The following is a 19,076-nucleotide window of genomic DNA, read 5'->3' as shown; positions in this document are numbered from 1 at the left end:
GGGGCACAGACCCTTCCCCCCCCCCATCCCAGCGCTCCCAGCAGTGGGGGGGGGGGGCTGGGGGCCGCCCCATTTTCTGTACAAAGGTGCCCCCCCCCCCCCCGCGCCCCCATATATATAGATTATAGAAAACCCCAGCAAATGTATAAAAACAATAAAACCAGCTCTGCGGGGGGGGCGGGGGGGGGGGCGCGGGGCCCCCCCTCGGACGGTACCGGGGAAGGGGGGGGCGCCCCCCCCCTCCCCCCCCCCCCCCCACCCGGGGGATGTGGGGCTGCGGACGCCTCAGGGTACGGCCCCGGCTGCCTGCCCCACGGCGCGGGGGGGGGGGTCCCAATCCAGCAGAGGGGGGGGGCCTGGGGGGGGGGACGACGGGGAAAGGGGTCAGTGAGAGCCACGGCCCCCCCAGCCCCACACCTCGGGGCCCCCCCCCCCCCGGCCCCCCCAGCCCCACACCGCCCACCCCCCCAGCCCCACATGGCCCCCCCCACACCCCCCAGCCCCACACTGTCCCCCCCCAAGGCCCACATTCCCCCCCCAGCCCCACAGCACCCTGCCCCCCAGCTCCGTATCATCTGCCCCCTGCCCCCCCCCTGCCCCACATGGCCCCCCCCAGCCCCCCCCAGCCCCACACGGCCCCCCCCCACACCCCCCAGCCCCACACTGTCCCCCCCCCAGGCCCACGCTGCCCCCCCCAGCCCCACAGCGCCTGCCCCCCCAGCTCCGTATCGTCTGCCCCCTGCCCCCCCCAGCCCCCCACTGCCCCCCCCCCAGGCCCACACCATCCCCCCCCAAGGCCCACACTGCCCCCCCCAGCCCCACATGGCCCCCCCCATACCCCCCAGGCCCACACCCCCCCCCCCAGCCCCACACCGCCCCCTGCCCCAGGCCCCCCCGGCCCCCCCCCACACCCCCCAGCCCCACACCGTCCCCCCCCAAGGCCCACGCTGCCCCCCCCCAGCCCCCACGACACCTGGCGCCCAGCTCCATATCGTCTGCCCCCTGCCCCCCCCAGCCCCACACCACCCCCCCCCCCCAGCCCTCCACTGCCCCCCCACACCCCCCAGCCCCACACCGTCCCCCCCCCATGGCCCACGCTGCCCCCCCCAGCCCCACACGGCCCCCCCCACACCCCACAGCCCCACACCGGCCCCCCCCCGGCCCCCCCCCCCGTACCTGCCCTCATGTGAAGAGCACGCCGGGGGGGCCGCGCTTGGCCAGGAGCTCCTGCAGCTGCCAGTAGTGCTCCTCCAGCTCCTGGGGGGCACGGACCCACACCCTCAGGGGGGGGCACGGACCCACACACACACACCCCCCCCCGACGGAGGAGGGCGCAGACCCCCCCCCCCCCCCCGCAGCCCCCTGGGAGGGGGCACAGCCCCCAAACGCCCCCCCCCCCGCCCCTCACCTTCAGCCGCTGCAGCGTCTCCTCCAGCCCCTGCAGCTCCTCCCCCAGCCAGGCCGCCTGCTGGGGGGGGCAGCGCCAAGGGGGGGGGCAACGGCCCCCCCCCGCCTCCCCCAGCCGCGACCCCCACTGCGGGGAGCGGGGGCCGTTGGGGGGGCCCCCTGGGGGGGTGAGAAAAAGAAAGGGGGGGGTGTGTTACACCCTGAAGACCCTTGTGCCCCCCCCCCATCCCCTGGCGGGGGTGGAGAGACAGCAAAGGGGGGGGGGGGGGGGGGGGTTACGCCCCGAAGACCCCCGTGCCCCCCCCCCCCCGTACCTGCGGCCCCCCCCTCGGGGTGCTGCCCCCGTCCCTCGCCCTCGCCTCTCGGCCCCGTCGCCCGCGTCCCGACGCTCCTCCGCGGGGGGGGCCGTGCCAGGGCCCCCCCAGGCCTCCTCGGGGGGGGGGGGAGGCGGCCCCGTCACCGGCCCCCCCCGCCAGCAGCAGCTGCTTCAGCGCCGACACTGCGGGGGGGGGGGCGGAAAAGGGTGAGGGGGGGGCTGTGGGGTGGCCACGGAAGTTGGGGTCTGGGGGGCGCAGTGGGGGGGGGTCGGGGTTAGGGCTCTGGGGCTGGGGGGGGTCTGGGTTTGGGGGGGGGGGGGTCCAGAGTTGGGGTCTGGGGGATTTGGGGGGGGGCCTCTCAGGGCGCAGCGTGGGCTTTTGGGTGGGGGCCCGAGGGGGGGTGGGGGGCCCAGGAAGGAGCTTGGGGGGGGCCAAGGGGGGGTGGGGGGCCCAGGAAGGAGCTTGGGGTGTGGGGGCACAGTGAGGGGCTGGGGTCCCGGGGGGGCGTCCAGGTTTGGGGTCCGGGGGGGGGATCCCAGGAGGGCTGGGGGGTCCCGGGGGGGGGGACACCATCCGGGGGGGTCTAAGGGCCAAGTTTGGGGTCTGGGGGCTCCGGGGATCTCGGGGGGGGGGTCTCGGGGTGGGGATTTGGGGGCACAGTGCAGGGTTCGGGGTCCCAGGGGTGATGCGGGGGGGTCCCGGGGGGGGGGGGGGGTCGGTGCCCCTCTCACCTCTGCCCAGCGCGGCGGCCGCCAGCCCCCCCTGGGTGCCGGGGCGGGGGGGGTGCGGGGGGGCCAAGAGCTCGGCCAGCGCCCGCTCGCCCCCCCCCCCCGCTTCTCAGGGCTGCCCTCGGCCTCCGTCCCCTCCACCGCCCCGTCCTTCTCGCGCTCTGGGGGGGGGACACACAGCCCATCAGATCCCGCTGCCCCCCCCCCGAGACCCCCACCCCCCCCGGACCCCCCCGAGACCCCCCCTCACCATCCAGAGGCAGCGGCTCCTTCAGGGCCCCCCCGTTCTCTGAGCTGCTCAGCTCCCGGTAACCGCTGGGGGGGGGGAGAAAAAAAGGGGGTTCAGCGAAGAGCTCGACCCCCCCCCCCCAGCACCACCCCCCCCCACACCCCGAAGTGCCCCCCCCCGACTCACTAGAGGGGGCTGTGGGGGGTCGCCCCCCCCCGCGCCGTCTTGGCCCGCTGGGCCCCCCGGCAGCTTGAGGGATCCGGCCGTCTCGCTGATCAGCGCGCACCAGCTGGGGGGGGGACGACACGGTGAGACCCCCCCCCCAAAATCCTGACACCCCCCCCGCACCCGAACACTGTGCCCCCCCCCCCCCCGCACCCCATGGCCCCCCAAACCCCGCACCCCCCCAATCCCTGTCCCCCCCAAACCCTCTGCGACCCCCCAGATCCCCACCCCCGGCCCAACATAATCCTGTGGCCCCCCCGCCCCCCAAATCTCACCCCCCCTCCAAACCTCACACCCCCCCAAATCCAATGTCCCCCCCCCAAATTTCACACCCCCAGCCTCCCAAACCCCTTTCCCCCCCTCATCCCACGCCCCCCCGAGCCCCCCCAAACCCCTTTCCCCCCTCATCCCACGCCCCCCCGAGCCCCCCCAAACCCCTTTCCCCCCTCATCCCACGCCCCCCCGAGCCCCCCCCCAAAACACTGGCCCCCCCAAACCCGTGCCCCCCCCCTCACTTCTTCCTCTCGGACACGCTCTGCGCCACCAGCTCGTAGATCTGGGCCCCGTTCTCCCAGCTGATGATGACGTAAAAGGCCTTGTGGTCTGGGGGGGGGGGGCAAAAAGGGGGGGGTTCAGGGGGGCGTCCGGGCTCCCCACACTCCGCTCTGCCCACACGGGCTCTGCCGGGGGGGCCCCCAACTGGCCCCACACCCCCCTGCCCGCGCTGACACCCCGAAGTCAGGCCCGCACCCCCCCAAAAACAGCCCCACACCCCAAAACCAGGCCTGCGCCCCCTAAAAAAAGACCCACCCCCCCAAACCAGCCCCCCCGCAAGACAGGTCAGTGCCCCCCCCAAGCCAGGACCCCCCCCCCCCCAAGTAGCCCGGCACCCCCCAAACCAGCCCCACACCCCAAAAACAGCCCCGTGTCCCCCCCAAACCAGCCCCACAGCCCCAAAACCAGGCCTGCGCCCCCTAAAAAAAGACCACCCCCCCCAAACCAGCCCCCCCCCAAGACAGGTCAGTGCCCCCCCAAGCCAGGACCCCCCCCCCCAAGTAGCCTGGCAGCCCCCAAACCAGCCCCACACCCCTAAACCAGCCTTGTGTTCCCCCCAAACCAGCCCCACAGCCCCAAAACCAGGCCTGCGCCCCCTAAAAAAAGACCCACCCCCCCAAACCAGCCCCCCCGCAAGAGAGGTCAGTGCCCCCCCCAAGCCAGGACCCCCCGGCACCCCCCAAACCAGCCCCACACCCCCAAAGACAGCCCTGCACCCCCTAAAAAAAGACCCACCCCCCCAAACCAGCCCCCCCGCAAGAGAGGTCAGTGCCCCCCCCCAAGCCAGGGACCCCCCCCCCCAAGTAGCCCGGCACCCCCCAAACCAGCCCCACATCCCCTAAACCAGCCCTGTGTCCCCCCCAAACCAGCCCTTTTGCCCCCCAAACCAGCCCCCACAGCCCCAAAACCAGGCCTGCGCCCCCTAAAAAAAGGCCCACCTCCCCCAAACCAGCCCCCCCGCAAGACAGGTCAGTGCCCCCCCCAAGCCAGGACCCCCCCCCAAGTAGCCCGGCACCCCCCAAACCAGTCCCACACCCCCTAAACCAGCCCCCGTGTCCCCCCCCAAACCAGCCCTTTTGCCCCCCAAACCAGCCCCACAGCCCCAAATCCAGGCCTGCGCCCCCTAAAAAAAGACCACCCCCCCAAACCAGCCCCCCCCCAAGACAGGTCAGTGCCCCCCCCAAGCCAGGACCCCCCCCCCCAAGTAGCCCGGCACCCCCCAAACCAGTCCCACACCCCTAAACCAGCCCTGTGTCCCCCCCAAACCAGCCCTTTTGCCCCCCAAACCAGCCCCACAGCCCCAAACCAGCGCTGTATTCCCCCTAAACCACTCCTGTACCCCCCCCCAAAAAACCAGGCCGCGGCCCCCCCCCCCCGCCCCGTACCTGTGGCCACCTCGCGGGTCATGGCGGAGCGCAGGCGGACCACGGGGCTGAGCATCTGCTTGCCGTCGGGCGCGGGGGGTGATGGTGCGGCCTGTGGCAGCGCAGCACCAGCCGCTCCTCCTGCCGCTGCAGCAGCACCAGCAGGTCGTCCAGCAGCAGCACGTGCACGTCTGGGGGGGGGGGGGGGAGGACACACACGCCCCAAAACCCCGGGGTGAGGGGGGGGGGGCGTCAGGGGGTGTCCCCGCGTTGTCCCCGTCACCCCCCCCCCGGGTGTCCCCCCCCCCCCTCCATCGCTCACCCACGGCCTTGTCCCGGGTGACGCGCCAGGTCAGCGGCCCCTCGTGCACCAGCGTCCTCTTGGTGATGTCCGTGTTCTGCGGGTGGGGGGGGTCGGGGGGGGCTCAGGGGGGGAATTGGGGGGGTCAGGGGGGTCGGGGGGGGGGGGGCTCAGGGGGGAATTGGGGGGGCAGGACCCTCCCCCTTACCTTGAACTCGCTCAGCAGCGGGTCCGTGCTCTGCTTCAGGTTGGAGAGATCCAGGCGCCGCTGGTAATCTTTGAGCTTCTGCCGGGGGGGGGGGCGGGGGCAAAGAGGGGAGTGAGGGGGCGGCAGTGGGGCTGGGGGGGACATGGGGGACACTGTGGGGGACGGACGGACACGGGGGGGGGGGGGGGGGCGGCCCTTACCATGAGGTTCTCCATGTCCCGCACCTCCTGGTTGACGTGGTTGAGGATCTGGCGGCAGCACTCGGCCGCCTGCTCCACCTTGGCCCGCTCGCCCGCAGCCTCTGGTGGCGGAGGGGGGGAACAGGGACGGGGGGGGGACGGGACAGACAGATGGATGTTGGGCGGGGGGGGGTCCGGGGGGGGGGTTTGGGGTGCGGGTGGCCCCCCCCCCCCGGCCCCCCCCCTCGCCCCTCTCACCGGTGCACTTGGTGATGTTGTGCAGCAGCAGCGGGTACTTGGTGAGCCGCTGCATCTCGGTGGGGATGATGTCCTTCAGCTGCAGCCGGCGGCAGCGGGGCTGGCTCTCCGCCTCCTGGGGGGGGCCGGGGGGGGGGGTTGTGGGGTCAGGGATCCCCTCCGGGGGGGGGCGAGGGGTTTGGATTTGGGGGTTCAGGGCCCACCCCCGGGCGAGGGGGGTTCGGGGGTACCTGGATGAACTGGCTGAAGCGGGTGTCCTTGCGCTGCTTGGCCTTGAGCTGCTCCAGGGCGAAGGACTGGCGGCTGCAGAACCGCGCCGAGATCTTCTGGAACCAGCTGCCCTCTGTGCCCTCGAACTGCGGGGGGCGGCAGCCCTCAGCACCGCCCCGCGCGCTTGCCCTGCGCGCTTAACTACGGCCTGCGTGCTTGCCCTGCGCGCTTAACTACGGCCTGCGTGCTTGCCCTGCACGCTTAACTACGGCCTGCGTGCTTGCCCTGCGCGCTTAACTATGGCCTGCACGCTTGCCCTGCACGCTTAACTACGGCCTGCGTGCTTGCCCTGCACGCTTAACTACGGCCTGCGTGCTTGCCCTGCGCGCTTAACTATGGCCTGCGTGCTTGCCCTGCGCGCTTAACTACGGCCTGCGTGCTTGCCCTGCGCGCTTAACTACAGCCTGCACGCTTGCCCTGCACGCTTAACTATGGCCTGCGTGCTTGCCCTGCACGCTTAACTACGGCCTGCACGCTTAGCCACGGCCCGCACGCTTGCCCTGCATGCTTAACTACAGCCTGCACGCTTGCCCTGCACGCTTAACTACAGCCTGCATGCTCGCCCTGCACGCTTAACTACAGCCTGCATGCTCGCCCTGCATGCTTTAGCCACGGCCCGTGTGCTTGCCCTGCATGCTTAACTATGGCCTGCGTGCTTGCCCTGCACGCTTAGCCATGGCCCGCACGCTTGCCCTGCATGCTTAACTACAGCCTGCACGCTTGCCCTGCACGCTTAACTATGGCCTGCACGCTTAACTACGGCCTGCGTGCTTGTCCTGCACACTTAACTACGGCCTGCACGCTTAACTACGGCCTGCACGCTTAACTACGGCCTGCGCGCTTGCCCTGCACGCTTAGCCACGGCCCGCACACTTGCCCTGCACGCTTAACTACGGCCTGCGTGCTTGCCCTGCACGCTTAACTACGGCCCGCACACTTGCCCTGCACGCTTAACTACGGCCCACACGCTTGCCCTGCACGCTTAACTATGGCCTGCACGCTTGCCCTGCACGCTTAGCCACGGCCCGTGTGCTTGCCCTGCACGCTTAACTACGGCCCGCACACTTGCCCTGCACGCTTAACTACGGCCCGCACGCTTGCCCTGCATGCTTAACTATGGCCTGCACGCTTGCCCTGCACGCTTAGCCACGGCCCGTGTGCTTGCCCTGCACGCTTAACTACGGCCCGCACACTTGCCCTGCACGCTTGCCCCGCACGCTTGCCGACGGCCCGCACACTTGCCCTGCACACTTAACCACAGCCCGCGCGCCACAGCCTGCACAATTACCCTGCACGCTTAGCCGTGGCCCGCGCGCTTACTTGGCACGCTTGCCCAGCACGCCTACCATAGCCCGCACGCTTGCCCTGGCCTGCACACTTACCCCACGCGCTTACCCTGCACACTTGCCCATGGCCTGCACGCTTGTGTCAGTTCTCTGCATGCTTGGCTCCCATGTTTATGCTGCACGCTCGCCTCAGCCCTGCATGCTCATGTGGCTCTGCTCACACGTGCCCCGCACGCTCACGTGAACCTCACACGCTCACACGTGTCTGCTCACGCGCGCCCCGCACGCTCACGTGAACCTCACACGCTCACACTTGTCTGCTCACACGCGCCCCGCACGCTCACGCGAACCTCACACGCTCACACGTATCTGCTCACGCGCACCCGGCACGCTCACGTGAACCTCACACGCTCACACGTATCTGCTCACACGCGCCCCGCACGCTCACGTGAACCTCACACGCTCACACGTGTCTGCTCACGCGTGCCCCGCACGCTCACATGAACCTCACGCGCTCACACGTACCCGCTCACACGCGCCCCACACGCTCACGTGAACCTCACGCGCTCACACGTGTCTGCTCACGCGTGCCCCGCACGCTCACGTGAACCTCACACGCTCACATGTACCCGCTCACACGTGCCCCACACGCTCACGTGAACCTCACACGCTCACACGTGTCCGCTCACACGCGCCCCACACGCTCACGTGAACCTCACACGCTCACACGTGTCTGCTCACACACGCCCCACACGCTCACGTGAACCTCACGCGCTCACATGTACCCGCTCACACGTGCCCCACACGCTCACGTGAACCTCACACGCTCACACGTGTCTGCTCACGCGCGCCCCGCACGCTCACGTGAACCTCACACGCTCACACGTGTCTGCTCACGCACGCCCCGCACGCCCCCGCGGACCCCAGCACGCCCCCGCAGACCTCGCACGGATGTGCTCACACGTGCCCTGCACACACTCGCACAAGCCCCGCACGCTCCCGTGAGCCCCCGCGTGCTCACACGACCCCCCCCGCACGCTCCCGTGACCCCCGCGCGCTCACCCGCGCCAGCAGCACGTCGCCGATCTCGGCGATGACGTAGCCGCTCTCCTCCCGCAGCTTCTTCAGGCTGTCGAGGAAAAGGGCTGGGGCAGGGCGGGGGTCGCAACCCCCCGCCCTGACCCCCACCCCCTGGCCCCCCCGGCCCCCCCCCACTCACTGTGCACCTCCACCAGGTCCTCCAGGCTGGGGAAGATGTTGGAAAGCTCCTGCTCGTCGAAGAAGGCCTCCCGCAGCATGGGCTGGTAGAAGACCTCCAGCAGCACCCGCAGCATGCGGACGTGCGCGTGCTCCGTCAGGAACAGCTCTGGGGGGGGGGGCGGGGGGGGGTCACACCTACCCCAGGAACCCCGTTCCCCCTCGGCCCCCCCTAATATCCCCATTTGCCCCTCAAGGGCCCCCATTTCCCCCCTCAGACCCCTACAGGACCCCCATTTCCCCCTCAGCCCTCCCTAATATCCTCATTTTCCCCTCAAGGGCCCCCATTTCCCTCAGGACCCCCCCCAATATCCCCATTTTCCCCTCAAGGGCCCCCATTTCCCCTCAGGACCCCCCCCCAATATCCCCATTCCCCCCTCAAGGGCCCCCATTTCCCCTCAGGACCCCCCCAATGTCCCCATTTTCCCCTCAAGGGCCCCCATTTCCCCTCAGGACCCCCCCGAATATCCCCCATTTTCCCCTCAAGGACCCGCATTTCCCCCTCAGCCCTCCCTAATATCCTCATTTTCCCCTCAAGGGCCCCCATTTCCCCTCAGGACCCCCCCAATATCCCCATTTTCCCCTCAAGGGCCCCCATTTCCCCTCAGGACCCCCCCCAATATCCCCATTTCCCCCTCAAGGGCCCCCATTTCCCCTCAGAACCCCCCCCAATATCCCCATTCCCCCCTCAAGGGCCCCCATTTCCCCTCAGGACCCCCCCAATGTCCCCATTTTCCCCTCAAGGGTCCCCATTTCCCCTCAGGACCCCCCCCCAATATCCCCATTTTCCCCTCAAGGGCCCCCATTTCCCCTCAGAACCCCCCTAATATCCCCATTTTCCCCTCAAGGGCCCCCATTTCCCCTCAGGATGCCCCCAATATCCCCATTTCCCCCTCAAGGGCCCCCATTTCCCCCTCAGCCCCCTCCAATATCCCCATTTCCCCCTCAGGAGCCCCCCAATATCCCCAATTTCCCCCATCAGACCCCTCCAGGACCCCCATTTCCCCCTCAGGTCCCCCCCCATCTCCAGGCCCCCCTCAAGGGCCCCCATCTCCCCTCAGGACCCTCCCCAATATCCCCATTTTCCCCTCAAGGGCCCCCATTCCCCCCCATTTCCCCACGGGGGGGGTGTCCTGGGGCGGGGGGGGGGGTCTCCTCTCACCGTTGATGACTTCTTGCCGCTTGACCTCGCTCTTCTTCAGCCTGAGGAGTGCGTCGGGGGGGGCGAGCTGCCGCCAGGCCGGCGGCTCCAGCTCCAGCTCCGCAACGCGCGGCTCAGTCTCCTCAGACTGGGGAGGCAGAAAGGACTGCGGGGGCTCGCCCCCCCCCGGGCCCCCCCGGCTCCAGGCTGCGGGGACAGAGAGACAACGATGGGGCGGGGTTCGGGAAATTCAGAAATGGGGGGGGGGGGGTCGTTTCGCTGCGCCCACCCTCCCGCCCACCCTGGAGTCGGGGAGGAGAAGGGGGCGGACGGCGATTTTGAGGCGTCTCCCCCAAAACATGGTTTGGGGGGGGGGGGTGGGTGTGGGTGGGAGGGGGAGGTTTTTTTTCTCGGGGGTGGCCGCCACCTACGTGGGTCGGCGGCGGGGGGGCGCGGCCCCCTCCTCCGGGCGGGCGGCCACGTGCAGGTCGACGTCGCTGCGGGAGCGCGGCTGCTTGCCCTTGGCCGAGGCGCGCTGGGATCGCTTTCCGCTCGCCCAGGCGCAGGCTCTCCGAGCGGCCCCAGCCTCCCCGGCAGCCTGCGGGGCGCGGGGCGGGCGGGGGGGGGGGGGGGCACGGGGTGGGGGGGCACACCGCCAAAAAAAATAGGGGGTGGGGGGGACACGACACACGCACGAGGACGAGGAGGAGGCACGGACGGGACGGGGACAGGCAGCACAGAGAGCACGGGGGGGTGTTGCGTGCACAGATGGCGGGGGGGGAGAGAAACGGCGTGAGATCTCCTTTGGGGGGGGGCGGGGGGCATGCGGTGGGTTTGAGGTGGTGCGGAGCCATGCGTCAGCCCTGGGGGGGGGGCCCCTCTGCCAGCTGGGGGGGCCCCGGTACTTAGCTGAGTCGGCGGGTGGCTCTAAGTGAGTGTGTGCCCCCCCCCCAGGCATGCAAGGGGGGGCCGGGGGTCACCAACCTGATCCGTCTTCTGGGGGGGAGAGAGAGCGGGTTAGGGGGGCGGGGGGGGGGCAGCAGCCAAGCCGGGGGGGGGACAGGAGAGGGCCCCCATGTCCCCCGGGGGGGGAGTGGGTGTTAATTTGGGGGAGGGGGGGTGGGGGTGTCGCTCGCTGAAGCAGGGATGGGGGGATACAGCAGAAGGGGGGGGGGGGGCATCTCACCTTTCGTTCTCGGCCCCCTCCTCCGTGGGGTGCTGCTCGCTGGCGGGGGGGTCCGGGGGGGGGGTCTCCCAGCTCTGGGGGCTCCAAGCCTACGGGGTGGGAGAGGGGAGGGCGAGTGAGCCGGGAGAACGCTGAGGGCCCCCCCGCCCCAAACCCGTGTGTCCCCCCCTCACCTGGATCGCCCTCGGCGCCCTCCCCTGGGGGGGGGGTTGCTGGTGACGGCCACGCTGGGGGGGTCGGGGGTCCTGGCTGCCCCCGCTTTGGGCCGTGCCGCCCCCCCATCCGGCCTCTCGGCGGCCTTGGGGCCCTTCCTCTCGGCATGCGGCACCTTTTCGGCTGGGGGGGGAGGACGGCGGGGGGTCAGTAAAATCTCCTCACCCCCCCCCAAATATCCCCTCCGAGCCCTTACCCCCATCCTGAGAACCCAGGCGGTGGGGGACGGGGGGGCAGTGCGGGGGGGGGCAGGGGCTGAGCCCCCAGGGTGGGGGTCCCATGGGGAGGGGGTGGGGGGGTACCTTCGCCCTCAGGGATTTTGCTTTGCCTGAAATCGGCGTCTGCAAGAGAAAAAAGTGGGTCAGGGGGAGCTGGGGTGGGCGGGGGGGGGTGGAGCAGGCTGAGTCCCCCCGGTGTCTCCCCCAGGCTGGGGGGGGTGTGTGAAGAAGCGGGGAAGTGCCCCCCCCCCTCGTGGCCCCCCCGCAACTTACTGTGGGGGTCCCGGACCCAGAGAGCCGCCCCCGGCAGGCTGAAGCCCTTCCGCGACTTGGCCTGCAGCTCGTCCGCCTTCTTGCTGCCCGAGATCTGGGGGACAGGGGGGGGGCAGCCGGAACGGGGGGGGGGTCAGAGAGAATGTGGGGCGGGGACAGAGAGAATGTGGGGGCACAGAGGGAATCGGGGGGCGCAGAGGGAACGGGGGGTGCTCGGAGGGAAGGGGGGAGCAGAGAAAATTTGGGAGTGACAGAGAAAATTTGGGGAGAGATCAGAGAAAACTTGGGGGGCAGAGGGAATTGGGAGGGGCACAGAGGGAATTGGGGGGGGCACAGAGGGAAGGGGGGGGCACAGAGGGAAGGGGGGGGGGGCCCTCCCCGCCCCGGGGGTGGGGGGGGTCTCACCTTCTTGCGGAAGAAGTTGGATTTGGATTTCTTGCCGTCGCCCACTTTGGTTTTAACCCCCAGGTACTTCATGTAGGTGACAATGGCACTGAAGATGGCGGAGCTGGGGGGGGGGGGGGTGGTGTGTTAAAGTGGGGGTGAGGGAGGCTGGGGGGGGGTTCCAAATGGCCCCCCCAACTCCACACAGCCCCCCCAACTCGGCATGCCCCCCCCCGGAACGCTTGCCTCACCTTTTCTCCTCGTCGGAAGAGATGGTGAGGCTGGGGAAAGGAGGAGAGCGTGAACCCAGGTGTCTGCGGAGCCCGACCCCCCCCAGATCCGTGCCTCGGGCCCCCCCCACCCCCCCGGGGTCTGTGTCCCGTTCCGTCCCCCACCCCCGGCCCCTCACCATCGGGTGACCCCCATCTCGGCGTCTCGGTGCTGGGCACTGGAGCATGATCCGGTGTGTGTGTGCTGGGACAGACTGGGATGGACTGGGCTGGGCTGGGGGGGGCCAGGGGGGAGTTATAGCGAGCCGGGGGCTGATGCAATCGGGAGCAATACCCAGGAAAGGGCGGGGGGGGGAAAGGGGGGATGTCCCCCGCCATACACACACAGCTGGCTGCGGGCTGGGATGGCCGCCAGATGTGGCGGAGGGAACAACGGGATGGGGTTTGGGGGGGGTTACAGAGGTTTGGGGGGGTTACAGAGGTTTGGGGGGGGGTACAGAGGTTTGGGGGGAGCTACCCGGTTTGGGGGGGGTTCCCTGCCCGGTTTGGGGGAGGAAAGGGGGCAGTCGTGTCCCCCCCACAGCTGGCTGCGGGCTGGGACGGCCGCCAGATGTGGTGGAGGGAATGACAGGACGGGCTTTGGGGGGGGTTACGGAGGTTTGGGGGGGTTACAGGGGTTTGGGGGGAGGTTACCCGGGTAGGGGGGGGGGTACCCGGCCCGGGGGGGTCGCACTCACTGCATCTCCTCCAGGCGGGCCAGCAGCAGCTCCGCCAGCTGCTTCTCCTTGGCCTCGCGGATGCCCTGGTCCCGGGTGCGGTAGGACTCCAGCTCTGCCAGCTCCTGCTCCCCCGGCGTCATCCCCATCAGCCGCTTGGACCTGCCGGAGGGACGAGGGGGGGTCAGCCGGCGCGTGCCCTCCCCCACAGAGACCCCCCCACCCCGGAGACGCCCCCCCCCGACCTGAAATCCTCCAGCTGGCGGGAGATCTCGGGCTCCTGGAAGGCCTGGATCTCCTGCAGGTACCGGCGCTGCACCTCGTCCGACAGCAGCTCGGGCCGCGTCCGGTCTGGCAGGGAAGGGGGGGGCTCAGCCGTGGGGGTGTCCCCCCCGGCTCCACAAGCCCTGACCCCCTTTTTTGGGGGCGCCCCCCCCCACCCATCAGGCGGCGCTGCCTTGGCGCTGCCGGCCCCCCCAGCCCCCCCCGAGCTCACCCCGGCTGCGGCTTCCGGCCTCGGCCGCAGCGGCTGGGTGCGGCGGGTGGAGGAAGGGCTGGGGTGGAGGGGTGCTGGGGGCCCCCCCAAAAAGCAGGGGGGCTTTGGGGGTGCGGGGGGGGGCACCGAGCCCCCGATCACCCCCTCCCAAAGCGGGGTTTCACTCACCCAATTCAAACTGCACTTGGTGGGGGACAGGCACCCGCAGGAGCTGCGAGAGATGGGGGGGCGGTGTGAGGAAGGGGGGGAGCCCCCCCGTGGGATGGGGGGGGCTGCGGGGGGGGTGGGGGGAGGGCTGTGGGGGGGTTTGGGGGGGCTGCTCACCCCCGCCTTGTCCAGGAACATGTGGCAGAACTCCAGGAACTGCTTCTTGCCCTCCTTGGGGTTCATCCTGCGCAGCATGTCCACGTGCAGGTAGCAGAGCTGGGGGGGGCACAGGGAGGGGGGGTGAAGGGAGGGCGACCCCCCTTCTGCCCCCCCAAGCCCACGAAACCTCCCCTCGCGCCCCCCCCCCCCCAAGGTATTTTCTCCCCCCAGGGTGTTTTACCTCAGCTCCAGCCCCTGCCAGCGGGGAGGGGGGAACAGAGAGAAGAGGTTATTGGAGGGGAGGGTGGGGGGTGCCCCGCCACGGGGACCCCCCCAGGCCTGCAGTGCCCACCCCAGGATGGCAGTGACACCCCCCCCAGACCACGCTGACCCCCCCCAGGACCACCCTGGCCCCCCCTTACCACAGGGCAGGAGTCGAACTGGAGCACGACGTGCTGCAGGAAGGCCATGAGATAGGCCGGGTGCTGCCGCACCAGCTCCAGGCTCTGGAACAGGCTGTTCTGGTCGTCGGGGTTCTGGGGGGGGGGCAAAATAAAAGTGGGGGGGTGTCAGGTTGTGGGGACCCCCTCCCAAGCCCTGAGGGAGTGCCTGGTGTGGTATGTCCCCCCCCAGCTCACCGGCTCGATGTCGTTCTCAAAGTCCTCATCCTCGGCACCAATGATGGCCACCACCCCGCGGGCGCCCGGCACTGGGCTCTGGGGGGAGATGGAGAGGGGGGGTGTTTTTTTGGGGGGGATCCCCCAAATTCCTCCCCCCCCAGCAAGAACAGCCCCTTGGGGGGGCCAACACTCACCCCGTTCAAGCTCTCCTCTGGCTCCATGCTGCCCCTGGGGGGGTTCCAACCTGCGGCTGTGGGGGGGACACACACAAGTGAGATGAGTTTGTGGGTTCTCAGCCCCCCCGGGGCGGCAGGTTCGGGGGGGGGTGGGGGGGGGCAGAAGCTTTTCCCCGCCCCTGGTGCCGTGGCCTTGGGGGGGCGCCGGGGGGGGCTGGCGGGCGTCTGCTGTCAAAGGGGGCTCTGTGCCGCACAAAGGGCCCCATTGACAGCCCCGCAGCGGGGGGGGACGACCCACACCAGCCCCCCCCGTGTGCCCCTCTGCTGACGGGCAGCCCCTGGGGGGTGGGGGGGGCGGTTTGGGCCCCCCCCTAAAAAAAACCAAACCCCCCCGTACCTGTTTCTGAGCTGGCAAATGGATCCAGGCGAGGGCAGCAACGGTGGGAGCCCCCCCCCGGCCCCACGGAGTGGGGGGGGCGGCAGCGGGGGGGTGGCGGCGGGGGGGCGCGGGGCTCTTGGGGTGCCCCCCCCCGTCGGAAAGGCGTCTCCCCGGGCTGGAACACAAAGCGGCCCCCGGGCGAGTTACGGAGCAGCCGGGGCTTCCTGCAGGAAGTGATGTGCGGCAGCGGCGGACGCGGCCCCCCCGGGTGTGTGTGTGTGTGTGTGTGTGTGTGTGTGTGTGTGTGTGACCCCCCCACCCCCCTGCCCCACAGCAGTGATGGGGCCTGGGACCACGGTGTGGCAGTGCCCCACAGATGATGGGACCCCCTGGTCCCGCCCCATGGTCCCCCCTCTGCCCCACAACCCCCCGTGTCCCTCACCCCTGCCCCACAGGCCCCCCCGTGCCATCACCCCTGCCCCACAGCCCCACCATGCCCCCCACCCCTGCCCCACAGGCCCCCCCGTGCCATCACCCCTGCCCCACAGCCCCCCCATGCCCCCCACCCCTGCCCCACAGCCCCCCCGTGCCATCGCCCCTGCCCCACAGGCCCCCCATGCTCCCTAGCCCTGCCCCACAGCCCCCCCGTGCCCCCCCTCTGCCCCACAGCCCCCTGGCCCGCCTGGCAGCGATGCCCTGTCCCCGTTGGCCGCTCTCCAGCCTCCAGGGCCGCGGAGGGGGGGGAACCGGGGGGGGGGAAAAAGGCTCCCCTGGGGGGATGTGGGGCGGGGGGGGTTGTCACTCGTGGCGGGGGGGGGAAACACAGGCCCTGCCAGTGCCGTGCCCCCAGCCCAAACTGGTGGATGACCCCCCCACAAACCCCACCGGTGACCAACACGGGGCGGGGGGCAGCTCCAGAGACACCCCACAAGCCCCTCCCCAGCCCCACGCGTGTCCCCCCCCCCCGCCGGTGGCCCGACAGGAAGCGGGGCCGGGCCGCGCCGTACCGGGTGCGGGGGGGCCGTGCCGGGCGCGGGGGGGGCCGCAGCGGGAGCAGGAACCGCGTCCTGCCGCGGGTGGATCCCGTCCGCCCCTTCCCGGCGCTTCCTGCGGGAGGGGCCGGCCGGGACCGCCCCCGCCGGGCCGGGCCGGCAGGGGAGGGCCGGGACCGTCGGGCGCCCGGGACCCCAAACCCCAGAGACCCCAAAGCCCTGACCCCCCCGAGCCCCCCACCCCCGTGCGGCTCACCAGTGGGGACTGGGGGGGTCTGAGACCTCCAGACCCCCCCGAACCCCAGAGCCCCCCCGCCATCTCCAAACCCCTAAACACCAGAGCCCCCCCCCACCCCCGAACCCCAGACCTCCCCGCACACCTGGGACCCCCCCCACCCCGAGCACCCACACCCCTAAACACCATAGCTTCCCCAGACCCCCCCGCACCCCCAAAACCCCGCACCCCTAAACCCCAGAGCCCCCCCACCCCCAAAACCCTGCACCCCCAAACCCCAGAGCCCCCCGCCCCCCTGAGCCCCCACACCCCTAAACCCCAGAGCCCCCCCCACCCCTGAACCCCCAATTTCCCCCTGTTTCCCAGGGATTGCCCCCCCTATCCCCTGGGGGGGGGGGGCCGTGGGGTGCCACTGGGGCGTGGCGGGGCCCCTCCCGCCATGGGGCCTGCCCCCCCCGCCCCCGTTTGGGCGGTCTCGGGGCGCTGGGGCGCATCTCCTGCCCCTGGGCCCGGGCAGACAGCGGCAGCGTGGCGGGGGCTCCCCCAAACCGGGGCGCCCCAATGGCCCCCCCCATCCTCCTCCTTCTCCTCCTCCACCCAGGTAGGGGCCACGGGGGGCGGGGGGGACGCGGGGGTCTTGGGGTATACAGGCAGATGGGGGGGGTCCCACCTGGCAGCACTAATGGGGGGCACAGCGCACCCCACATCAGCGGTGACCCCCAAAGAGCGGCCAAGGGGGGGGGGGTGGCAGCATGGCCTCCCCAAAAGCATCCCCCCCCACTTGCCAACGTGTCCCTGGGGCAGCCAGTGACGGGGGGCCAGCGTGGCCCCCCCCCAAAAAAATGCTGCCCCCACTTGCCAATGTGTCCCCCGGGTGGCCAGTGACAGGGGGGTGGCGTGGCCTCCCGAAAAAGCATCTCCCCCCCCTCCCCGCTTGCCAACGTGTCCCCAGTGTGGCCAGTGACAGGGGGGGCAGCGTGGCCCCCCAAAAGCACGGTGTGTCCCCCCCCCCCGTTTGCCAACGTGTCCCCTGGGATGCCCCGGTGCATCCTGTCAACAGCGCAGAGGAACCGAAACCGCGGCGGGGTGAGGGGTGTCGGGTCGGGGGGGCTGCGGTGACCCCCCCCCCATTGCCGCACACAGGGTGTTTCTGCTATGCGACGACCCCATCGTGCGGGAGGAACAACTGCACCGTGTCCCCCCCGCCGTCCCCCTTCCGCCAGAGCACGGAACACCTGACGGTGACCACCAATGCCAGCAGCACGGCGCCCAGCTGCCCCCCCGGGGTGGTGACGGTGGACGGTGGCCCCACGTCCCGCACAGGCAACCTGGGGGACAACATCAGCCTGGAGTGTGTCTTCAACGCCCCCTCGGGGGCCCAGGCCCAGGTGACCTGGTACCGCGTGTGCCCCTCCCAAAACTGCGGCCATCCCGGAGAGGTGGAGGTGGCCGGCAAGGAGCCCAGCCTCATCTTCAGCCACCTGACGCACAACGACACCGGCCTCTACTTCTGCCGGGTGGAAGCCGGCCGCGGCATCGGCCAGTCCTGCGGCACCTTCCTGCGGGTGCGCGGTGAGTGCCGGGGGGTGGGGGGCACTGGAGGGGCTGTTTGGGGGGGTCAGGAGTGACCCCCGGCCCCCCCTGGTGTCCGCCATCTCCATCAGCAGAGCCCAAGGCCGTCCCCTTCCTCAACATCAAGGAGGCCACCAAGAACCGCATCATCACGGCCGAGGGGGTCCTGCTGCTGCTCTGCGCCGTGGGGCCCGGCCTCCTCCTCCTCTTCAGGGTGAGGAAGGCTGCGGGGTGGGGCGGGGGGGGTTGGGGAGGGGCTGCGGGGTTTGGGGGGAGCCCCCCGCCACCCCTAACCCTGCTCCCGCAGAAGCGATGGGCCAACGAGCGGCTGCTGCAGATGAAGAAGGCCTTGGAGGAGGAGAACCTCTACGAGGTGAGACCCCCGGGGTGAGGAGGAGGATGGGGATGAGGATGAAGAAGGGGGGATGAGGAGGAAGAAGGGGGGGTAAGGAGGAAGAAGGGGGGGTAAGGATGGGGGGGGGGAAGAGCAGGAGGGATGAGGAGGATGGGGGGATGAAGAGGATGAGGAGGGGGGATGAGGAAGAGGAGGGGGAGAGGATAATGAGGATGGAGATGGATGATGAGGAAGGAGATGAAGGTGAGGAGAAGGAGGGGATGAGAAAGAGAAGGAGGAGGGGAGCTGAGGAAGATGAGGGGGTGAGGATGAGGATGGGGGGATGAAGATGAGGAGGGGGACGAAGAGGAGAAGAAGAAGGGGTGAGGAGGAGAAGGAGGGGTGAGGAGGAGAAGGAGGGGTGAGGAGGGCGGGGAGGATGAGTTTGAAGAGGAGGAGGAGGGGGATGAGGAAGACGGCTCTGGCCCGCCCCCCAAACCTGACCGTGTGTCCCCCCCCCCGGCCCCAGGGGCTGAACCTGGACGAGTGCTCCATGTACGAGGACATCTCCCGGGGGCTGCAGCCCACCTACCAGGACGTGGGCAGCCTCCACCCCGCCGACCCCCAGCTGGAGAAGCCCTGAGGGGGCCGGGGGGGAAGGGGAGGGTCCCGCTGGACCCCCACCCCCTGTCGCCCCCCGACACCCTCTGCCCTGCAAGGCTTTGCTTCGTTAAACGCTCGCTCGGCCCCCCCTGCCCCAATAAAGCTAACGAGACGGCAGACGGGGCCCTGCCTCTCCCCCCGCCCCGCTGCAACGCAAGTATTAATTAATAAAATGTTTGTCAAAGCGAGGAAGCGTGAAGCTGCCTCCGCTTCCTGCCAGCAGGGGGGGGGGACGGGACTATTGGGGGGATGCCGGGGTCCCCCCATCCCTCACCATTGCCCTGCACGACGCCATCGCCCACCGGCCGCAGCTCCTCACCTTCCTGGGGGGCACATGGGGGGTCTGCAGGGTGGGGGG

At 70.6% G+C, this 19,076-nt stretch overlaps 2 protein-coding genes across 5 annotated transcripts; one reads left to right on the top strand and one right to left on the bottom strand.

Moving 5' to 3' along the window:
• Nucleotides 1–1,175: 1,175 nt before the first annotated feature.
• ARHGEF1 (Rho guanine nucleotide exchange factor 1) lies at nucleotides 1,176–16,220 on the bottom strand. Its single transcript, XM_063322416.1, is given in 35 exon segments — nucleotides 1,176–1,257; nucleotides 1,409–1,566; nucleotides 1,722–1,863; nucleotides 2,456–2,486; nucleotides 2,703–2,767; nucleotides 2,868–2,970; nucleotides 3,422–3,509; nucleotides 4,847–4,937; nucleotides 4,940–5,016; nucleotides 5,148–5,223; nucleotides 5,335–5,412; nucleotides 5,535–5,635; nucleotides 5,772–5,886; nucleotides 6,002–6,127; nucleotides 8,390–8,472; nucleotides 8,547–8,693; nucleotides 9,747–9,932; nucleotides 10,157–10,323; nucleotides 10,710–10,721; nucleotides 10,912–11,000; nucleotides 11,085–11,096; nucleotides 11,099–11,247; nucleotides 11,427–11,465; nucleotides 11,616–11,709; nucleotides 12,021–12,123; nucleotides 12,251–12,280; nucleotides 12,967–13,107; nucleotides 13,191–13,296; nucleotides 13,610–13,652; nucleotides 13,766–13,864; nucleotides 14,170–14,283; nucleotides 14,386–14,463; nucleotides 14,562–14,617; nucleotides 14,941–15,146; nucleotides 15,930–16,220. Coding segments are annotated over 33 exon segments (3,045 nt in total). The 5' UTR covers nucleotides 14,589–14,617; nucleotides 14,941–15,146; nucleotides 15,930–16,220; the 3' UTR covers nucleotides 1,176–1,182.
• A 323-nt stretch (nucleotides 16,221–16,543) lies between these two features.
• Nucleotides 16,544–18,870, top strand: CD79A (CD79a molecule). Of its 4 annotated transcripts, none has more exons than XM_063322421.1 (5): nucleotides 16,544–16,750; nucleotides 17,293–17,721; nucleotides 17,817–17,935; nucleotides 18,032–18,094; nucleotides 18,585–18,870. In XM_063322421.1, exons 1-5 carry the CDS (start codon nucleotides 16,711–16,713, stop codon nucleotides 18,696–18,698), a joined length of 765 nt encoding a protein of 254 aa, XP_063178491.1. In that variant the 5' UTR covers nucleotides 16,544–16,710; the 3' UTR covers nucleotides 18,699–18,870. The 4 variants fall into 4 exon arrangements, with proteins under 4 accessions (XP_063178491.1, XP_063178489.1, XP_063178488.1 ...); XM_063322419.1 differs by having other exon boundaries at nucleotides 16,545–16,750; nucleotides 17,814–17,935; XM_063322418.1 differs by having other exon boundaries at nucleotides 16,546–16,750; nucleotides 18,029–18,094.
• The last annotated feature ends 206 nt before the right edge of the window (nucleotides 18,871–19,076 follow it).

Source organism: Chroicocephalus ridibundus, unplaced genomic scaffold, assembly GCF_963924245.1.
Source record: "Chroicocephalus ridibundus unplaced genomic scaffold, bChrRid1.1 SCAFFOLD_739, whole genome shotgun sequence".
NCBI classification, from domain to species: Eukaryota; Metazoa; Chordata; class Aves; order Charadriiformes; family Laridae; genus Chroicocephalus; species Chroicocephalus ridibundus.
The sequence above is the reverse complement of the archived record's forward strand: the minus strand, read 5'-3'. Positions and strand labels throughout refer to the sequence as shown.

Excerpts from the sequence above, each read along its gene's own strand:
- CD79A (XM_063322417.1), top strand. The coding sequence starts at position 16,711 with ATGGCCCCCCCCATCCTCCTCCTTCTCCTCCTCCACCCAG. Across the intron at positions 17,936-18,028 it reads GCCTCCTCCTCCTCTTCAGG|AAGCGATGGGCCAACGAGCG; the intron begins GTGAGGAAGGCT and ends CTGCTCCCGCAG. Across the intron at positions 18,095-18,584 it reads AGGAGGAGAACCTCTACGAG|GGGCTGAACCTGGACGAGTG; the intron begins GTGAGACCCCCG and ends CCCCGGCCCCAG.